This window comes from Martes martes (assembly GCF_963455335.1).
Source record: "Martes martes genome assembly, chromosome: 8".
NCBI classification, from domain to species: domain Eukaryota; kingdom Metazoa; phylum Chordata; class Mammalia; order Carnivora; family Mustelidae; genus Martes; species Martes martes.
The window spans coordinates 53371665-53390425 of record NC_137895.1 but is presented as its reverse complement, the minus strand read 5'-3'; the positions used below and the strand labels follow the sequence as shown (position 1 = coordinate 53390425).

The following is an 18761-nucleotide window of genomic DNA, read 5'->3' as shown; positions in this document are numbered from 1 at the left end:
ATATCTTTTATCCCTATATCCTCAGCTCTGCCATTTGAGAAGATGGGCATTTGATAAATGTTTAGTGGGTGAACAAGTACATGAATAAATGAATGCATGTATGAATTCAGTTTTATTTTTCTTATATTTGGTCTGAAACAAATATTTGTCTATTGTGCTGCCTTATACTTTTCTTAAGACTCATCAGCCTTAGAAACAAGATCTAAAGTTACAAATGGGAACTTATCACAGCATAGTTTTCATTTCCTGCCTTTGGCTATATCTGGTTGGACTACTTACTTGAGCTCAACTTGTTAAAACTCAGTAAATGCCTACCTCACATGATTTGACACACATACATCCTCTTTTGTCCACAGACAGTTGTCTTTAGAAAAGAAAGGGAGAACTCTCAAATGCTGTGTCAATTTGGGAACTCAGTAGAACAATGGAATCCTGTGCTGAGGTAGAAAATTTGGATGAAGATGGTTATACTCAATTAGACTTCCACTCTCAAGGCATCACTGGGAGACGTGTGGTGTTAGAGAAAGGTATCTTTTCTTTCTACCTTCAATGTTCTTGTTCTCATCAACGAAAACACTTATGTGGAGAAAATTTGAGAGATTTATGATATGTAGGTTGAAAACCTTTGAAAAGATTTTCAGAATTCACTGAAGATATTTTGAAATATCTTTCCTCATTGTAAGCATTTGGTGACTAATTATCAGTATTTAAATTAATTATTATCATAGCAGAAAATACAATTTCTCGGGTGCCTCGGTAGCTTAGTCAGTTAAGTTTCTGCCTTTGGCTCAGGTCATGATCCCATGGTCCTGGGATTGAGTCCCACAGGGAGCCTGCTTCTCGCTCTGCTTCTCTCTCTCTCTCTCTCTCTCTCTCATGAATAAATAAAATCTAAGAAAAAAAAAAGAAAATAAAATTTCTCTGTTCTGTAGAAATAGACCCTTCAGCAGTAAGGAACAGTAAATAAGTGTGATGAAATGCAAAGATGTAAGAATTTCAATAGGAGTGACTTGTTGCTTGTTTGGTAGCAAGGAATAACTCATAGAATGGAAGTCATGGAAACTTAAAGAAATATATGTGAACAACACCAGGATATTGGAGATAAGAAAGAGAAGAATGAAAAGAGAGAAGATAGGTGAGGAAAGAAACAGATTTGTGATTTTGTGGTAAAGGCCAAAGGGACTTCAGAAGTCATAGGGTTTGGAATCACAAAAAACATGAATGTGTTTTTTGGGGTAAGACACTGATTTGGATGTTTTTCTTAATCAAATTGGAGTCTTTTGTATACTAGTGAAGGAAAATATATGTGCTGGATGAAAAGATTCCATTTGCAGAACATGAGTCTTAAACATAATAGAAAAGAAATAAAATATGGAGAAAGGCATTACAAGCTCTTTCCCTTAATAGAATGAGTCATGTGGTTTCCTCTATGGCTCTCCTATTTGACAATTCTCTGAAATGCTTGTAATGCTTATTCTCAAAGGGAGAACTATATCCTTGGTGCAGTGGTATTAACATAAAATGAGTTCCCTGTTATCAGGAGAAAGATTATTCCTAAGTCTTGACATAACAATTTGCTCTCTTCTGCTTTGTGGTAACCCACATTGCACAATTTTCCCTTTACCACGTATGCAATTCTTTTCTTGCTCAACCAGTTGAGGAGGACTAGAAAAACTGGACGATGCAAGAGGTAGGGAGGCAGATGTATGTTTCTATGTATTTGTTGACAAACAGTGAGTTATGTATAATGTGCTAGTAGCCTCTAGACTAGGTGCTTTTATGTGTTAGCTCATTTGGTTCCCACAGTGAAACTCTGGAGTATTATTACCTCAGTTTTTCACAAAGAGAAATGAATAAACAGAGGGAGTAATTTGCCCAAGGCTGTGCAACAAATAAGTGAAAAGAGAAGGTTGTCCTCAGTAACCAGGGCTATCTTCTATTTTTATAGAAGACAGTCAGCTGTCTTCTGTAAAAATGAGTGGGATTTCAGAAACTCTGGTAATGTCAAGACCATCAGTGTGAACCTGAAATTAGGAGTGTACAGATACCAGGGCACTGAAATACTGAAATACTGAAATACCGAAATACTGAAACAACAGATACCAGTGCTGAAATTGCAGTTCCAGAGCTTAAGGAGGTATGCCAAATGTGAGGGAAAATTCAGATAATCCTAGATGACTAGATTATCTGCATGTCAGTGATTAGTAATTCACTTTAGAATTTTCCAGATTTTGATGAACTGTAGAACTGAAGTTCTCTGTGATTTATCATATTTCTTCATTTTAATTTCTCTTCCCTCTCTCTTCCTAGTAACTTGTGCTACATCTCCTCATTGGCGTTCCATTGCTCTGACTTTGGGAATCCTATGCTTGCTAAAACTGGTGATAGCTGTGATCCTGGGTACCACGGGTGAGTATTGGTGAGGGAGATCAACAATAACAACAACAACAACAACAACAACAACTATAACAGACATTCGATAAGCATTTATTATGTGCCAGACACTCTTAAGAGCTTGACATGCCGAATCTGTATATTAACCCAATTGAATCAGTGGTACACATTCTCATTTTACTTATAAGAGAAGTGAGAGGTGGGGGGAGGTGCATTTTATTTTTTAGGGCCATAAACTAGTAAGTAGTAAGACCATGATTAGACTGAAAAAATGCATACTCTTTTTTCTTTCCTCCCTTTCTCTTCCTTCCCCTCCTCCCCCTCCTCCTCCTTTTCCCCCTCCTCCTCCTCCTCCTCTTCCTCCTTCTCCTGGTAGAGAGATCCCAGTGTGAGTGGGGGAGGGAAGGAGGGAAAAAGATTCTGGAGCAGGCTCCATACTCATTACAAAGCCTGACACAGGGTTCCATCTGATGACCCTGAGATCATGATCTGAGCTGAAATTAAGAGTCAGAGGCTTAACCAACTGAAGCACTCAGGCACCCCTAAAAAATGCATACTTCTAACTATATTGCTCTACTGTCTTCCTTGAATAGCTTGTTTTAAAGGTGTGAAATTCCCAAGACACATTAATGGTAGTAAACCAGGGGAAGTGAAGAAGGAAGTACAATAAGGTGCTTGTCTTCTTAAGGAAATAAATTCCCTAATAAGACTATAAACTATTTTTATGAATCTCATGATCTAAGGAAATTGTCTTATACCTAATCTTTAATCTAAACTCTTCTGAATAATACCAGGGATTACCTGAGGAACTTACTAAATAGATTTTGTGATGGGTGAATGAATTCCTTTAGATTTTGTATCTCACATGCTCTATTGTCAATAAGATATTATTGTGCCTTTGGAGTCTCCTCAAGGAGCTCTCATTTTTAAATAACAGAAGAAAGATAGAAGATTTATTACTATTTCAAATCTATCATGGGTCCAGTTGATGGTATTCCATGTGCCTCTTGCTTTCTCTTTCATATTCTTTCTTTATCTGCTTTGTTTTTCTCCCAATTTTTACTACACCTTCATGGAAGCAATTTTTTTCCATCTATTTATCTATCATCTATTCTATAACATATCACCTATCTATCTCTGTATCTACCATCTATTTTTACCTCTCAATCAGCAATGTGTTATCTATTTATTGTTAATAAAAATATACCCCTTTGTATTCCAACAAAAATATGGATCTTGGAATTATAATTTCAAATATAGTAGAATAACTTTTTTTTTTCTGTCACTATAATTGTTGTTGGTATATGAAGCTATTTGGAAATCCAATTCAGGGAGCAACCCATTGAAGAACGACACCTTTCCATCAAGAAATAAAGAGAACCACAGTCTACCCACACAATCATCTTTAGAAGACCACGTGACTCCTACCAAGTCTCTCAGAACCACAGGCAAGGACAGGGTTAAAAGATGAATGGAATCCTTAATCCAGGAAGGTTAATAACTGGGGCTAAGAGCTGGAGTAGGGTGGGTAAAGACAATACTTTTGTACGGAAGGATTGCGTATTCACAAAAGCACACATCAGTATTACCTCAGTATATAGTATGTCCCTGTCATATACGCAATAAAGTCATATAAATATCCCATGCATTTGGCCAACCATTTCTAAGTTGGATTTTTTTTTAAATCAGCAACAAATATATCACTCTCTACATATTTAGACCCGTAGGAGGCTGTATAATTTGATGCAAAGGAAAGAAATATGTTCTCCCCCCTTGAGAATTGACATTTTAAAGTAACAGAGATAGAATAGGAAATTGGACGTCAGAAAGGAAGAAAGGGAGAGAAAAGGAAAGAAGGGAAAATGTGCTAAGAAATAAGAATTGTATGTGAATTAAACATATACAAAAGACATAGACCTAATAGATATAGTCCTGAAAACTCTAGTTATATTTGTTTTTCTTTAATCATACAATTTCATGAATTTTATTGCAATTTTATATACACGACCTTTTTTTTTCCTCATTGTATCAAAATTGAGTATGACAATATTTTGATTTCAATTTTCCATCTCTGGACCCATACTTTCTCACTATTTATATCAAGTAGCTAAAAATAGAAAGTAGATATACTCTATAATGTGAACGATTGCTCTTATATGTTTTTCATTTGGAAATTGCATTCTTAAATGGATCTCACAACTCTAAGATAAGTTAACATGAAATGACTGTATATCTTGAAGATTGGTTTTGAATTGATTTATTTTAAAAATTATCATGAAGAAAGGGAGTTCTGGACTGAAGGTGAAAGAATGGAAGAGAGGCCAAGAAGGAAAGGAGGGTTGACTGCCTAAAACTGTTTATGGTTAATTCATTTTTAAATTTTAAATGAATGAGGGGATTTCAATGTGGTCTCTTCTGTAAAAATCACATCCCTATTATTATGAACTGTTATGAACCTCAGTGTATTTACATTTTATTTCCAGAAGCTTTTTCCAGCTCTTGTCCTCCTAACTGGATCATACACAAGAACAACTGTTATCTACTTAGCACATCATTAACTTCCTGGAATAGAAGTAAAAGTCAGTGTTCTCAACTGTACTCTAACCTCCTGAAGATAGACAGTGCAGAAGAACTGGTAAGGGTGGACTTCAGTTATAATTATCTGTGGTCAAGGGGCACCTGGGTGGCTCAGTGGGTTAAAGCCTCTGCCTTTGGCTCAGGTCATGATCCTAGGGTCCTGGGATGGAGCCCTGCATCTGGCTTCCTGCTCAGCAGGGAGCCTGCTTCCTCCTCTCTCTCTGCCTGCCTCTCTGCCTACTTGTGATCTCCGTCTGTCAAATAAATAAATAAAATCTTAAAAAAAATAATAATTATCTGTGGTCAATATTGAGCAGAAAAATACATAATTCCAGGTAAAGATAATTTTCCCTAAGAGAGGGCACCTGGGTGGTATAGTCACTTAAGTGTCTGCCTTCCGCTCAGGTCATGATCCCAAGGTCCTGGGATGGAGCCTCACATCTGGCTCCCTGCTCAGTAAGGAGTTATCCCCCCCTCTTTGCCCCTCCCCTCTGCTGATGCTCTCTATCTCTAGCACTCTCTCTCTGTCTCTCTCAAATAAATAAATAAATAAAATATTAAAAACATTTTCCCTAAGAGAAAGTCACACTTAATATCCTCCATAATTAGAACAGCATATATTAAGTGGGTAAATATATATGATGTTTTTTTAATTAATTCAAAAAAATAAATACTTTTACTTTATTTTTTTAAAGGTTTTATTTGTTTTATTTAGAGAGAGAGTGTGTGTGCATGAGGCAGAGAGTGGGGCAGAGAGAAAGAGAGTGTCTCAAGAAGACTGCACTGAGCACAGAGCCTGATGCAGGTCTTGATCTCATGACCCTGAGATATGGACCTGAGCCAAAACCAAGAGTCAGATGCTTAACCAACCGCACCACCCAGGGACCCCAATGTGTTTTACTTTAAAACAAATCTATCCAAACACACTACAAGTTTGCATGACTATGACAATCAGGCCACTACTCATTTTTGTGAGTTTGGATTTCAATTCCTAAATTTGGTTGAGTAAAATAGAAAATTCTTCCCCTTGTCATCATTATTATCAAGGAAAAAAGCAGCAATAATAATATACATTTATAAATCATTTACTCCTTGCAAGATACTGGGAAGGGCAAAGAGATTTAAAAAGTAACCTTGCTAATTCAATGCTTACATAGTTTCTAAGAAGAAAGAAACAACTCAACAGTTGCTTAAAGTTAAATATCTGCTTTTGGCAATCAATGACATAGGAATTCAGAGAGAGATGTCCAGATACATAAAGTTTTACAGAAAAAGTGAGAGTTAGAATGCATCTTGAATGAGGGGTAGAATTCATTTGGGCTAGGAGAAGGCATTAATAGTCAGAAAACACTCTACACTATAAATCTAAACACTGTGACTCCTACATTTACTTTCATTTCCTTTCAACTTCTGTGTTTCTGTCCTGCGTTACTCAACAGTTTTAGTTCGCATGAAAATGAACGGAAGTAGAGTGTGGCAAAGAAAAGGAATGATACTGGAAGTCTGTCTGACTTTTCGATGTTCCTGTTGTTTGTCAAATGTCAGCATTAAACCTCAAATTACTTATTCATAGAACATGCAGTGGAACGAAGTTATTTTTATATTTTTATCTAACTCTGCAAAGCATTTCTTGACAAAAGTGTTACAAATTCATATATTCAATTGGAGAAGATAGTGGCCTGTGGTCCATGAAAATTGCCTCAGGGGTCTGTCATTCATGGGTCTTGTCAAGCAGGTTGCATGAGGCATTATAATTTTGACATTATAGGTCTCTTTTTTATTAGAAAACTAAACAATAATGACTTTGAAGAAACGAAATATACTTTTTGAGACACTCAATGACAATCAATAATTGGTACTTCTCTCTAAGTTGATGCCAGTGTATGCCTGCGTTCTTCACCAAGGCGATTCAATCTGTTGTCTCTCTCAATGTCTATGAGAGTCTCTCTCCATCTTTTTATCTCTATCATCTCTGTCTGTCTCACTCTCTCCATGACTCTTTGACATGTATTTGTATTTATGTTTTCCTACAGGAATTTATAGTAAGGCACATGTCTTCTCAACCTGATAATTCATTCTGGATAGGACTTTCTCGCCATCAGACTGAAGGACCATGGCTCTGGGAGGATGGCTCAGTGTTCTCTTCTAACTTGTAAGTATCTGGAAGGACAATACTTCATACCCTTTCTCAGAAGGATAAGAGCATGCCACGCAGTTAAGGACCTGATTTGTGGGCCACTTATGAGAATGAGAGAGAAATGGTGATAGTGAGAAAAAGAGTGAATCAGGAGAAAGAAAGAAAGAAAGAAAGAAAGAAAGAAAGAAAGAAAGAAAGAAAGAAAGAAAGAAAGAAAACAAGGTAACAAGGTAGAGGAGAACCTTCCAGTCAAAATGAGTTGAGTGGTCTTCTAGTGCAGTGCAAATGTTCCTCAGCTTTCTTACAAGGGAGACACCCGGCACCTGTCTGAAGTAGTTCAGTTAGGAGTCATCACTGTTAGTGTAAAATTGTGGTGAAGAGCACGGGTTTTGGAGTCAGTTCTCAGCTTGAGACAATGATTGGCCCGCTCTCTGGGTGAAATTGGATAAGTTGCTTGACCTACCTGAGCCTCTCTTTCCTCATCTGTAAATAAGAATAAAAATAAAACCTTTCTATTAGGATTTTAAGATAAAGGAGATAAAAGTCAAATCACTTAGCATAGCATCCAACACCTAGTAAATGTGTGACACACATTACTATTAATTTTGAAAGCAACTACATTTCAGACTCTATAAATTTCTTTTAAACTTATTTCTCATTTACATTATAAATTCTCCCTTATTGGGGCACCTGGGTGGCTCAGTGGGTTAAAGCCTCTGCCTTCGGCTCAGGTCATGATCCCAGGGTCCAGGGATCAAGCCCCACATCGGGCTCTCTGTTCCATGGAGAGCCTGCTTCCTACTCTCTCTCTCTGCCTGCCCCTCTGCCTACTTGTGATCTCTGTCTGTCATAAATAAAATCTAAAAAAAAAAAAAAAAAAAATTCTCCCTTATTGTGTGTGGATCAGCTAGGGTTCCTTAGAGAAGAAGATCTATACAGATCTGTTGGTTCTGAAGAACCCTGACTGATCCACACAATGAGTAATAACTGATACATGGACATTTCTTATGAGGAATTGGCTCACAAGATTATGAAAGCTAAGAAGGTCCATAACCTGCCATCTGCAAGCTGGTACCCAGGATAGTCTGGGGCTATAAATTCCCTTCAAGTATGAAGGGTTGGGAACCAGGGAAGCTAATGATGTAAAACTCAGGGCTCAGGTAGAAAGAAAAAGATGAACTACACTGACATGCCTCAGCTCACACAGTGAGGCAGGAAAAGGCAAAGTCTTCCTCCTGAGAACTTTTTGTTCTATTTAAGCCCTCAGTGGATTGGATGATACCCACCCACACGGGCAGGGCAGTCTACTTTCCTGTGTCCACTGATTCAAAGGCTAATTCCACCCAGAAACACCCTCAAGATATAATTAGAAATAATGTGGAATCTGGGTGTGGCTAGTAAAGTTAACACAGAAAATTAACCATCACAAAATGTTGAGGTCCTCCTCATTGTAATTGTCATTTATTTTCTTTTTCATACCTGAAAAATATGAAATTATATTCTCCTTCTAAATTTCTGTTATTAGCATGTATATATATGTGCAAATGTCTGTTTTTTTGTTTGTTTGTTTTCCCATTATTCTCAGTAGGTTTATTTTCCAACTCAATTTCTCTCTTCAAAGAAAGAATTTTAGGTTTTGTTGATTCTTTCTCTCTTTCTTCTGTGTCCTTTTAAAAAAATATATTTATTTCCGTTCTCATATTTATTACTTTTTCCCATTCAATTTCTTTGTGTTTTATTTGCTACTCTCTTTCTAATTTCTTTTATGGATGTTTGACTCCTGAAATTCCCCTTTTTTTTTTCTAAAGTATGTTTATTTAAGGCTATAATTTCAATGTATTTTTATTATTATCATACTTTTTAATTTCCATTGTGAGTGGTTCTTTGACCTATGAGTTACTTCCAAATGTACTTCTTAATTTATAAATATCTGTGTGTTTATAATTATCCCTTTGCTTCAGGTCTTAGCTTAATTCCATTGTGGTCAGAGAACATAGTACATGCGATTGCAAGCCTTTGACTTTTATCTGCTTCTTCTTCCCCTGCTGAGAAAAGTAGATTAAAATCTCCCACTGTGACTCTACTTACAATTCTGTAACAATTTTGTTTGGCTGATGGTGTACTATTAGGCACATATAGATTTAGAATTTTTATACTGTACAGTACACAGACCATTCAAAGTACTTTTTATTGTCTTTCTTCTCTTTGAAACGTTTAATAATTTTATGACTCCATTTTTTCTTACATCAATTTAGAATCTACTCTTACTAATTTTTTGAAGTTGCTCTACAGATTATAACACATATTCTTCACTCATCAAAGTCTAATATTAATTGTTTTATAATGTTCTTCCTGTGCAATTTAAAAATATATTAGAATATTTCTTTACTCTCTGTCCTCCCTCCCCAATTTACATGCTATTATTTTTGTGTACTTTAATGCTTTTACATCTTTCCCCACATTTTAAATCTCTACATTTGGCACCTGTCTTACAACTGCTGGTCTTTTTTTTTTTTTTAAAGATTTTGTTTATTTATTTGACAGAGAGAGATCACAAGTAGACAGACAGGCAGGCAGAGAGAGAGTAGGGGGGGGGGAAGCAGGCTCCCTGCTGAGCAGAGAGCAGAGAGCCGATGTGGGACTCGATCCCAGGACCCTGAGATCATGACCTGAGCCAAAGGCAGCGGTTTAACCCACTGAGCCACCCAGGTGCCCCAGCTGCTGGTCTTTTACCATCACTGTAGGTGTGAACGGAAGCTCTGTCAAGAAGGATTAGTGTTTGCTTCTGCCAGTCAATGAAAGGCACCACAAACCTGAGATTACTAAAACACTCTGCCTGTTTTTGTTTGTTTGTTTGTTTTGTTTTTTAAATACACTGGTATTATGGATTCAAATAGAAGACCTGTGTAAGTACCAGCTTCTCAGGGGATGTAATTTTTTTCTCCCATCCTCCACTTGGGGGCAAGATTGAGACAGGCACGTCTCATGGTTACTCTTTTCTGGCTGTAGTTTTAGTTTTCATTTACTCCTACACAAGAATTGTCCTTTGTTCTGCAGGGTTTTCTACTAAATTCCATCCTGGATGAATTTATTTCACAGTATTAGTTAAATAAGTGATCTCTCCACAATTGATGGCACCTCAGATTCAGTAAAAATACAGTCCTAGAAAACAGTAGATACATAGATTTATATACAATTCATCTAGATTTTCCCACATATTTATGATTTGCATTAGTTCTTATTTATTTCTATCTCTCCTACCTTCCATTTCAACCATTTTCCTTAAACCTGAAGAATACTCTCTACTATTTCCTTTAGAGTTTAGTTCTGTATCTAATACTATTTTTATTTCAACTTTTCTTTGATGATAAAATTGGAAATACGTAGTTTCTTTCTCCCATCACTCAAAGATGTTGTTCTAATGTTTTCCCATTTTTTATTACTGTTTTTGAAAGGTCAGATGTTTGAAGGTAATATGTGTTTTAAATCGGGTTACTTTTTTCAGCTTTGGAAAATTCTCAGCCAACTTGCTTCAGATATTGCTTCTATCCTGTCTTTCTTCTCTTCTGGGATTCCAGTTATACACATTATAGACCCATTCACAACATTTTGTATGTCTTGTTTGCTTAATCCTTCATCTTTTTTTTCTTTATATATTTACTTCTCATATATCTTCCATTTCACAATTTTTTTCTCATCTGTGGCTAATTTGGTGTTAAAAGCCTTCATTAAGTTTTTAATTTTGTTTAGTGGATTTTTTCAGTTCTATAACTGAAACTTGGCTCTTTGTCAGATCTACTTTGTCACTATTTATAATTTTTAGCTTTCTTCCAACATTCTCAAATTTATCTTTTAACTCCTAGAATATGTTGAATAAAGCTGTTTAAACATTTGTGTTTGGTAATTCCAATGTCTTATACTCATGTATGTCTGTTTGTATTGTTTTTCTCCTATTTTTCATTCATGTTGATTTTTCTTATATGTCTGATTATTTTGTTACTATTTTTTAAATTTTACTTCCAGTACAATTAACGTGTAGTGTTATATTAGTTTCAGTTGTGCAATATTGTGATTCACTAATTCTATGCATTATACACTGCTCCTCATGATAAAGTATACTCTTTAATCCCAATCACCTATGTTACCTTTTTGCAACTCACATTCTCTCTGGTAACCATTTGTGCTCTATAGTTAAGAGTCTGTTTTTTGGTTTGTCTCTTTTTTCCTTTGTTCATTTGTTTTTTCCCCTTAAGTTTCACATGAGTGAAATCATATGGTATATTTCTTTCTCTGACTGGCTTATTTCACTTAGCATTGTACTTTCTAGCTCCATCCATGCCATTGCAAATGTCAAGATTTCATTCTTTTTATACATACACATACATACATACATACACATATATACACATACATACATACATATATATACACACACATATCTATATGTATATATGTATATAAATATATATATATGTGTGTATATATATATATATATATATATCCTCTTCTTTATCCATATAAATATATCTTCTCTATTTTATCCATTCATCTATTGTTGGCCACTTAGGCTGCTTCCATAATTTGGCTACTATAAGTAAAACTCCAGTAAACATAGGAGTGCATGTGTCCCTTTGAATTAGAGCTTTCATATTCTTTAAGTAAATAACTAGTAGTGTGATTCCTGGATCCTAGGGTAGTTCTATTTTTAATTTTTTGAGGAACTCCATACCATTTTCCACAGTGGCTGCACCAGTTGCTTTCCTACCAACAGTGTAAGAAGGTTCCTTTTTCTCCACATCTTCAACACTTGTTTCCTGAATTTTTTATTTCAGCCATTCTGACAGGTATGAGGTTATAGCTCACTGTGGTTTTGATTTGGATTTTCCTGATGATGAGAGTTATTGAGCATCTTTTCATGTGCCTGTTGGCCATATGAATGTCTTCCTTGGAGAAATGTCTGTTCATGTCTTCTTCCCATTTTTGAATTGGATTATTTGTTTTTATGCCTGATTATTTTTGATAGTGTGCTTAACATTATATCTTAAATGTTTGTAGATTTGAAATTTACAGAGTGGCTTTTTATTTGCTTCTGGTAGGCATTATTTGAGTGTGAATAATACAAACTGCTGAGTATGATCACATTTTGATTTTTAACTATTTCACTTCCACCAGTGCAAGCACAGTGAATTTACTAACAATCTTAACAAAGTACATGTCCTACTTTTTTTACAGTATTTGTTTGTCTTTGAGTTTTCTTTTGCTATTTAAACATATGACTAGTGGACACTTTCTAAAATCACAAAAGTGGGCCCAAATTGACACTTTGATATGTTAACAATGCCTTGGTTTCCTGGGTGGCAGTAACTTAATATAGCTTTGTCCATACTCAAAAAAACTCTTCAACGTCAAGAAAAATTTTGGAGAACACCAGTCAAAATTCTCCCTGAGGCCTGAATCAAAGTTGTCTCATACTTTTAGCCTAGCCATTTCTACAAAAGAATTCTCTCAATCCTCCAGTCCCAGGGCCCTTTTAGAGCTGGAGTACTAGTCCATAGCCTTTACAGTGGAGCTCAGTGTTGCCTTTTAAGCTTGACTAATTATCACCGCTCCTTCAGGAGACTGAAGGGCAAACAGAACAGAGTCATACTCCCACTTACCCAGGATAATTATCATAATTGTCTATCACTGTATTGTAATATAATTCTGTCTTCAGAATGCATTAAAATATATAATGCTGTTTTCCCTGTCTTTAAATGGCCTTGATATCTATGATTCTTCATTTATTTTTTTCCACAATTTTATTTATTTATTTGAGAGAAAGAGAGCATGAGAGAGGGAGATCACAAGCAGGGGGGAGGGGTAGAGGGAGAAACAGACTTCCCAACTGAATAGGGAGCCCAAAGTGGGACTTAATCCCAGGACCCTGGGATCATGACCTGATCTGAAGGCAGATATTTAAATGACTGAGCCATCCAGTCACCCCTATGATTCTTCATTTAGTTCTAGATTCTTCTCAATAATACCTCTTCTGCTTGGTCTACTCACTAAATATACATGAAGATAATTTCATGAACCTGTTGTTTTATTTGATAAATATACTTCTAGGTAAGAGGTTGAAAGATAAAGAACTGTCTATAGAATAGTAAATGATTTTTTTTATTTGTCAGAAACTTTATTTAATTTTATGTGACTAATAGTATTTTTCTTAACAAATTTTTTAGTCATTTTTATGTCTTAATAAAAAAGGCTCTTCTGTTCCCATTTGAGAACTAATGCAACCTAAATTTAAGTTTCCTTTTCCAATAACATAACCATTTAAGAATTTTTTCACCAATATCCTTGCCCATATCCTTGCTAATTTATTTCAGCATTGTGTAGATAGTAGACAGTATTTCTTATATTTGCTTTAATTGCCTTATTATATTTTAACAGGTTTCAAATCAGAAGTACAGAAACCCAAGAAAGCTCATCTCACAACTGTGTGTGGATTCACCTGTCAATAATTTATGACCAACTTTGTAGCGTGCCCTCATACAGTATTTGTGAGAAGAAGTTGTCAATAAAATGATTGGGGTGTCAGTGTGGAAAACCAGAGAGAAGTACGTAAAATAATAAGAAGGGCAGAGAACAAAACAGAAAAGAGATATTTGAGGTCAAAATAATGGCTGAAAATATCAAGAGAGCTCAGCCAACTTTAATCTTAGATGAGAATGGAGAAGCTATAATTCTGCACTTACCAAATGAATTGGAAGACCAGTATTAGGTTCTAGTTAATACAGCCCTAGAAATGGAGTCAGGTCAGCTGAACTTATATCTTCTGATTTAATATTAACATGGAATTAGCCATAAATCATTGGTGTTTCAAGAAGATAATTATTTCTGGGTCTACTAGGGTTGTTTTTTGTCCTTAAAAATTGCCCCTGGAGTACATGTTGTGTTTCCATGACGTGTTTCTCTATGTCTAATAGTGTATCAGACACAGGTGGAAGAAAGAATGTATTTCTGAACAGCAAAAGGAGGAAATGAAAAAAATATCTTCACTACAATCAGAGTTATTTTATTATTTTGTTCATCAATATGGTTATGATAAAAAAAATCATGAAAAAAACCAGCAACTCCATTTCTTTTTTATTCTCAAATAGCTCAGGAAATATGTCTGCCATATATCTGACTAATAAGATCTTGTATAAAGTGAAATAGTTATAAAAAAGTATAAATACTATCAATCAAAAAGGATCTGGTAATGAATATAGAACAACAACAACAATAATTCAGGGGGCTTGGGTGGCTCAGTTGGTTGAGCCTCCAACTCTTGATTTTGGGTGGGGTGGTGATTTCAGGATCTGAGATTGAGCCCCGTGTCAAGCTCCACACTCAGCTTGGAGTCTCCTTGAGATGTTCTCTCTTCCTCTCTATCTGCCCCTCTACCTGCTCATGCGTGATAAAATCTTTAAAAAAAACAACAACAATCCTATCACTGAGGTATTAATATTCTGGAAGGCAAAACCTGTCTTACTATTTTTTGTGATTACTGCTTTGCAGTTTTTAGCAATTTAGCAATTTAGCAATTTTTCAGTAATTACCATTAAAGGGTATTATTGGAACATTATGTGATAATTTGTCTTTTTCTTATTTTCTCTTACATTTTCCCCCTGGTCCTGTTTTTGTTTCCAAAGGGGACTTCCATATTATTGGAGAGGGAGTTACATCCTTCCTATGGCTATCAACATGTGAACGGAAATTACGTCAAGTTGTTATGTGAATTTCACTGTAAGAAAGAAATGATAATCAAAGAAACTTTGGCTTCCAAATGTTGTGTGTAGTAAACATTATTACAATATGCCCTCTCCCCATAAGAAAATAATGGTGAACTTGGCACTTGGGAAGAGGTAGTTTAGTAGTAGTTTTATGTTGGGATCTTAAGTATTTAAAAAGTGAAAAGAAGAAGATATAGACATTTTTGGTGAAGATTCTTAATGCTTTTTAATATACACACTTGTATTGTCACCATATGAAAAGACATGTGGAAAAGGCAAAGATAATTTGAGAGTTAAATTAAGGTACAAGGTGAGATTTTGAAGAGCTATCATGTCTTTTAATTTTGTTTTTGGTTTGATCAGTTCCTCCTGGGTCCTTAGGATGGCATGAATGATTTGAGAAGTCGTAATGATCAAAAATAATTCTGGATGAGGAATTTCCAGCTGTACTTAGAACAGACAACAATATTTGTTGTTTAAATATTTATGATTTAAAGATAAATGTGTGACTATTACAAAATGCTGGTATAAAGTAAGATGCTCTAGGTTGTCCAAGCATATTATATCTGACTTGTTAATACATGTTTATACCACAGTTTACATGGCCATGTACATGGGAATGGACAGGAAACATCCATTTTTCCAAGCGACAGAAAAGGGAAAATAGCTACTAGCTGAATTTCTGTCTAAAGTGTAAAAGGGTAAAAGGCTGAGTAACGATCATGCTAGAGGAAACACTTACTGGAGGACCACCATCTTCTCTGGCCTGAAGTATTGCAGTAATTTTCAAAGTAATCTCCCAGTGTCCACCTTTGTCTCCTAAGCTCCTTTTTCAAACATAGTGGAGTGATTCTTTAAAAAAAATTTTTTTTTGATTCTTTTAAATTTAAAACAAATCATCTCAGCCCTCTACTCAAAATCCCCTTGACTTCCCATGTACCTCAGAGTAAAACCAAATATAGATAAATTGAAATGAAAAGGAAAAGACCTTTTCAGTTGTCTGTGGGCCACTCTTTACTCCTTTGACCTAATCTACTTTTCTCCTCTTCATTCATTCCATCTGGTTTCTCTCCTGTCTCATAATGACCTGCATGCTTCCACCTGAGGGCCTTTGAGCTTTCTGTTCTCTTCACCTGAATGATTCTTACCCTAGATACTGCAGGACCTGTTCTTGCACTTCTTTAAAGTCTCTGCACATAGAGCATTTTCTTAATGAGGCTGAGTCTGACTGCCATATTTACAATTACCGACCCTCCTTTTTGTATATTCTTTTTCTTTACTTTTAAGATTTATTTATTTATTTTAGAGAGAGTGGGCAGAGGAAGAGAGAATCTCAAGCAGATTTCCCAGTGAGTATAGAGCCTGATGCAGGGCTCAATCTTACAACTGAGTGATCATGACCGAAGCCTAAATCAAGAGTCAGTCACCCAAATACCCGAGCCACCCAGGTGCCCTTCCTTTTTGTATATTCTTTTTTTTTTAATTTTTTAAATTTTTTTTTGAAGATTTTATTTATTAGAGAGAGAGAGAGAGAGAGAGAGAGCACAGGCAGACAGAGTGGCAGGCAGAGGCAGAGGGCGAAGCAGGCTCCCTACCGAGCAAAGGGCCTGATGTGGGACTCGATCCCAGGATGCTGGGATCATGACCTGAGCCGAAAGCAGCCGCTTAACTAACTGAGCCACCCAGGCGTCCCCTTTTTGTATATTCTTAATCTCCCATACCTTCCACATATTTTCATACGTCGTCTTATACTCTCATATGCTCTATTATTCACTTACTATCTTTCATGTTATCTGGCTTCTTCTATAAAACATAGAATCTAAAAGACAGAAAGTTTTGTTCTACACTGATGCATCCTAGAATCTGAGAATAGCATCTGAAATAAAGCAGGTATTCTGTCAAAAGATATTTTTGTCATTGTTGAAAAAAATAAGTATTTAAGGACAAGTAGGAAAAATGTTAGTGTAAGTTATTTGGTGAAAATTATCAAGGACCTACTTGAATCAATGATGTTTGGAGAATAGTTTTAATTGCTTTTCATGAGAATCAGCAGCAGCAGCACCCTCTAAATGTATTCTTTCAGGCCCCAGCTGTTGCAATTTCTGATATTTGATCTTCCCTCTCCTTTCTCCTATGTGTTTCACTTACCTCTTCCTTCAAGTTTTTTTTTTTTTACTGCCTTATCTCCTCTAACATTTTCTAATACAACAATCCAAAGCAAATAACCAAATAATTTTTTATTCACTACTTTTTACAAGGCCTGATGCAAGAGAAAGGTCTCTTTGGGTTTGTTTTTTTAGAATGACCTGATAAACAATACATAGTTTGAGACATATAATAAATCAACAATATGTGCTTCTTAATCCACCCCTCCTCGGTCTGCCTGTCCCAACCCAAGCATCTTCTCCATGTCTTTTTATTTGGTATGCTTGATTTAGCTAAGCTAATAACCAAAACATAGGAAAGTGTTGATGAAATAATACAATTATATTTTATTGATTCAAGAAGGATTTTTGGACGTAATCTAAAATAGTCTTTTCATTTCCTTCTCAGCTTAGGAAATTTAGGTAAAAATTATTACCTGCCTTCCTGGAGTCACACGTAACATCACATGCAGTTAGCAATAATTCTAAAAGTCCTGACTTCCAGTTAAATGTGTAATTTGTTCATGACCATGGTCTACAAAATGTTAAATTGAGTTCATACGCTGTAAGAAGAAAGATCATTGAATTGACAATAGGAGAAAACTTTAAAAAAAATCCAGTGTAGTTAACATACACCGTCCCATTAGTTTCGGGTGACAGTGCTTCTACACTTCCACACATTACTCAGTGTTCATCGGATAAGTGTACTCTTAATCTCCTTCACCTATCACCCCACCTCCCCTCTGGTAACCATTTGTTTATTCTCTGTAGTTAAGAATCTCTTTTCTGGTTTATCTCTTTTTTCCTCTGATCATTTTTTTCCCCTTAAATTCCACATATGAATGAAATCATATGGTATTTGTCTTTTTCTGTCTGGCTTATTTCACTTAGTATTACACTCTAGCTCCACCATATCATTGTAACTGGCAAGATCTCATTCTTTTTTAATTGCTGAATAATATTCATATATATGATATATATGTATCTCCATTCATCTATCAATGGGTACAGTGGCTGCACTGATTGCATTCCCACCAACAGGATAAGAAGTTTCCTTTTACTCCACATCCTTGTCAACACTTGCTGTTTCTTGATTTTTGGATTTTAGCCATTCTGACAGGTGTGAGATGATAGCTCACTATGGTTTTGATGTGCATTTCCCTGATGATGAGAGTGATTGTGCATCTTTTCATGTGTCTATTGGCCATCTGAATGTCTTCCTTGGAGAAATGTCTGTTCATGTCTTCTGCTCACTGCCAAAGCTGGCCCAGGGTCCGGAAAATTGTGTGGGGGTAGGAGACTGGGTGTTGGACTGGTTTATGCCTGTCTCCTAGGTGAGGGCACCCGCAGTGCTGAGACTGAAGCAAGCATAACTAGAAAGAGCAGGTCTTCTGAAGCAGTGTGTGTGGAGTGGGGTGTTGGGGGTTAGGGGTGTGTGTGTTAGCAAATTAGGCACCACACTGGTTTCTGAAGTTGGTTGCTGTTTATGCTGAGGGGCAGGGAAGGGTAACGGCACCTGACAGCTCCTTTGTTCCTGGAGAAGTTCAACAGGAGAACACTTTTGAAGCTCATACTGTCACTAAGACACTATGTGACTTTAAAACAACCACTTCGGGGCGCCTGGGTGGCTCGGTGGGTTGGGCCTCTGCCTTCGGCTCGGGTCATGATCTCAGGGTCCTGGGATCGAGCCCTGCATCGGGCTCTCTGCTCGGCAGGGAGCCTGCTTCCCCCTCTCTCTCTGCCTCTCTGCCT

General features: G+C 36.2%; 1 protein-coding gene across 1 annotated transcript; it reads left to right on the top strand.

Annotated features, from left to right (window-relative positions):
* The first annotated feature begins 332 nt into the window (after nt 1-332).
* On the top strand, nt 333-14716 carry CLEC7A (C-type lectin domain containing 7A). Its single transcript, XM_080812440.1, has 6 exons — nt 333-527; nt 2311-2409; nt 3705-3842; nt 4878-5029; nt 7005-7123; nt 13541-14716. Exons 1-6 carry the CDS (start codon nt 425-427, stop codon nt 13674-13676), a joined length of 747 nt encoding a protein of 248 aa, XP_080668566.1. The 5' UTR covers nt 333-424; the 3' UTR covers nt 13677-14716.
* Nucleotides 14717-18761: the final 4045 nt, after the last annotated feature.

What these genes read in the sequence shown, in the direction of transcription:
- CLEC7A (XM_080812440.1), top strand. Translation starts at nt 425, where the DNA reads ATGGAATCCTGTGCTGAGGTAGAAAATTTGGATGAAGATGGTTATACT. An exon ending in ACGTGTGGTGTTAGAGAAAG is followed by an intron (nt 528 to 2,310) that starts GTATCTTTTCTT and finishes CTCTCTTCCTAG; the next exon opens with TAACTTGTGCTACATCTCCT. An exon ending in TCAGTGTTCTCTTCTAACTT is followed by an intron (nt 7,124 to 13,540) that starts GTAAGTATCTGG and finishes ATATTTTAACAG; the next exon opens with GTTTCAAATCAGAAGTACAG.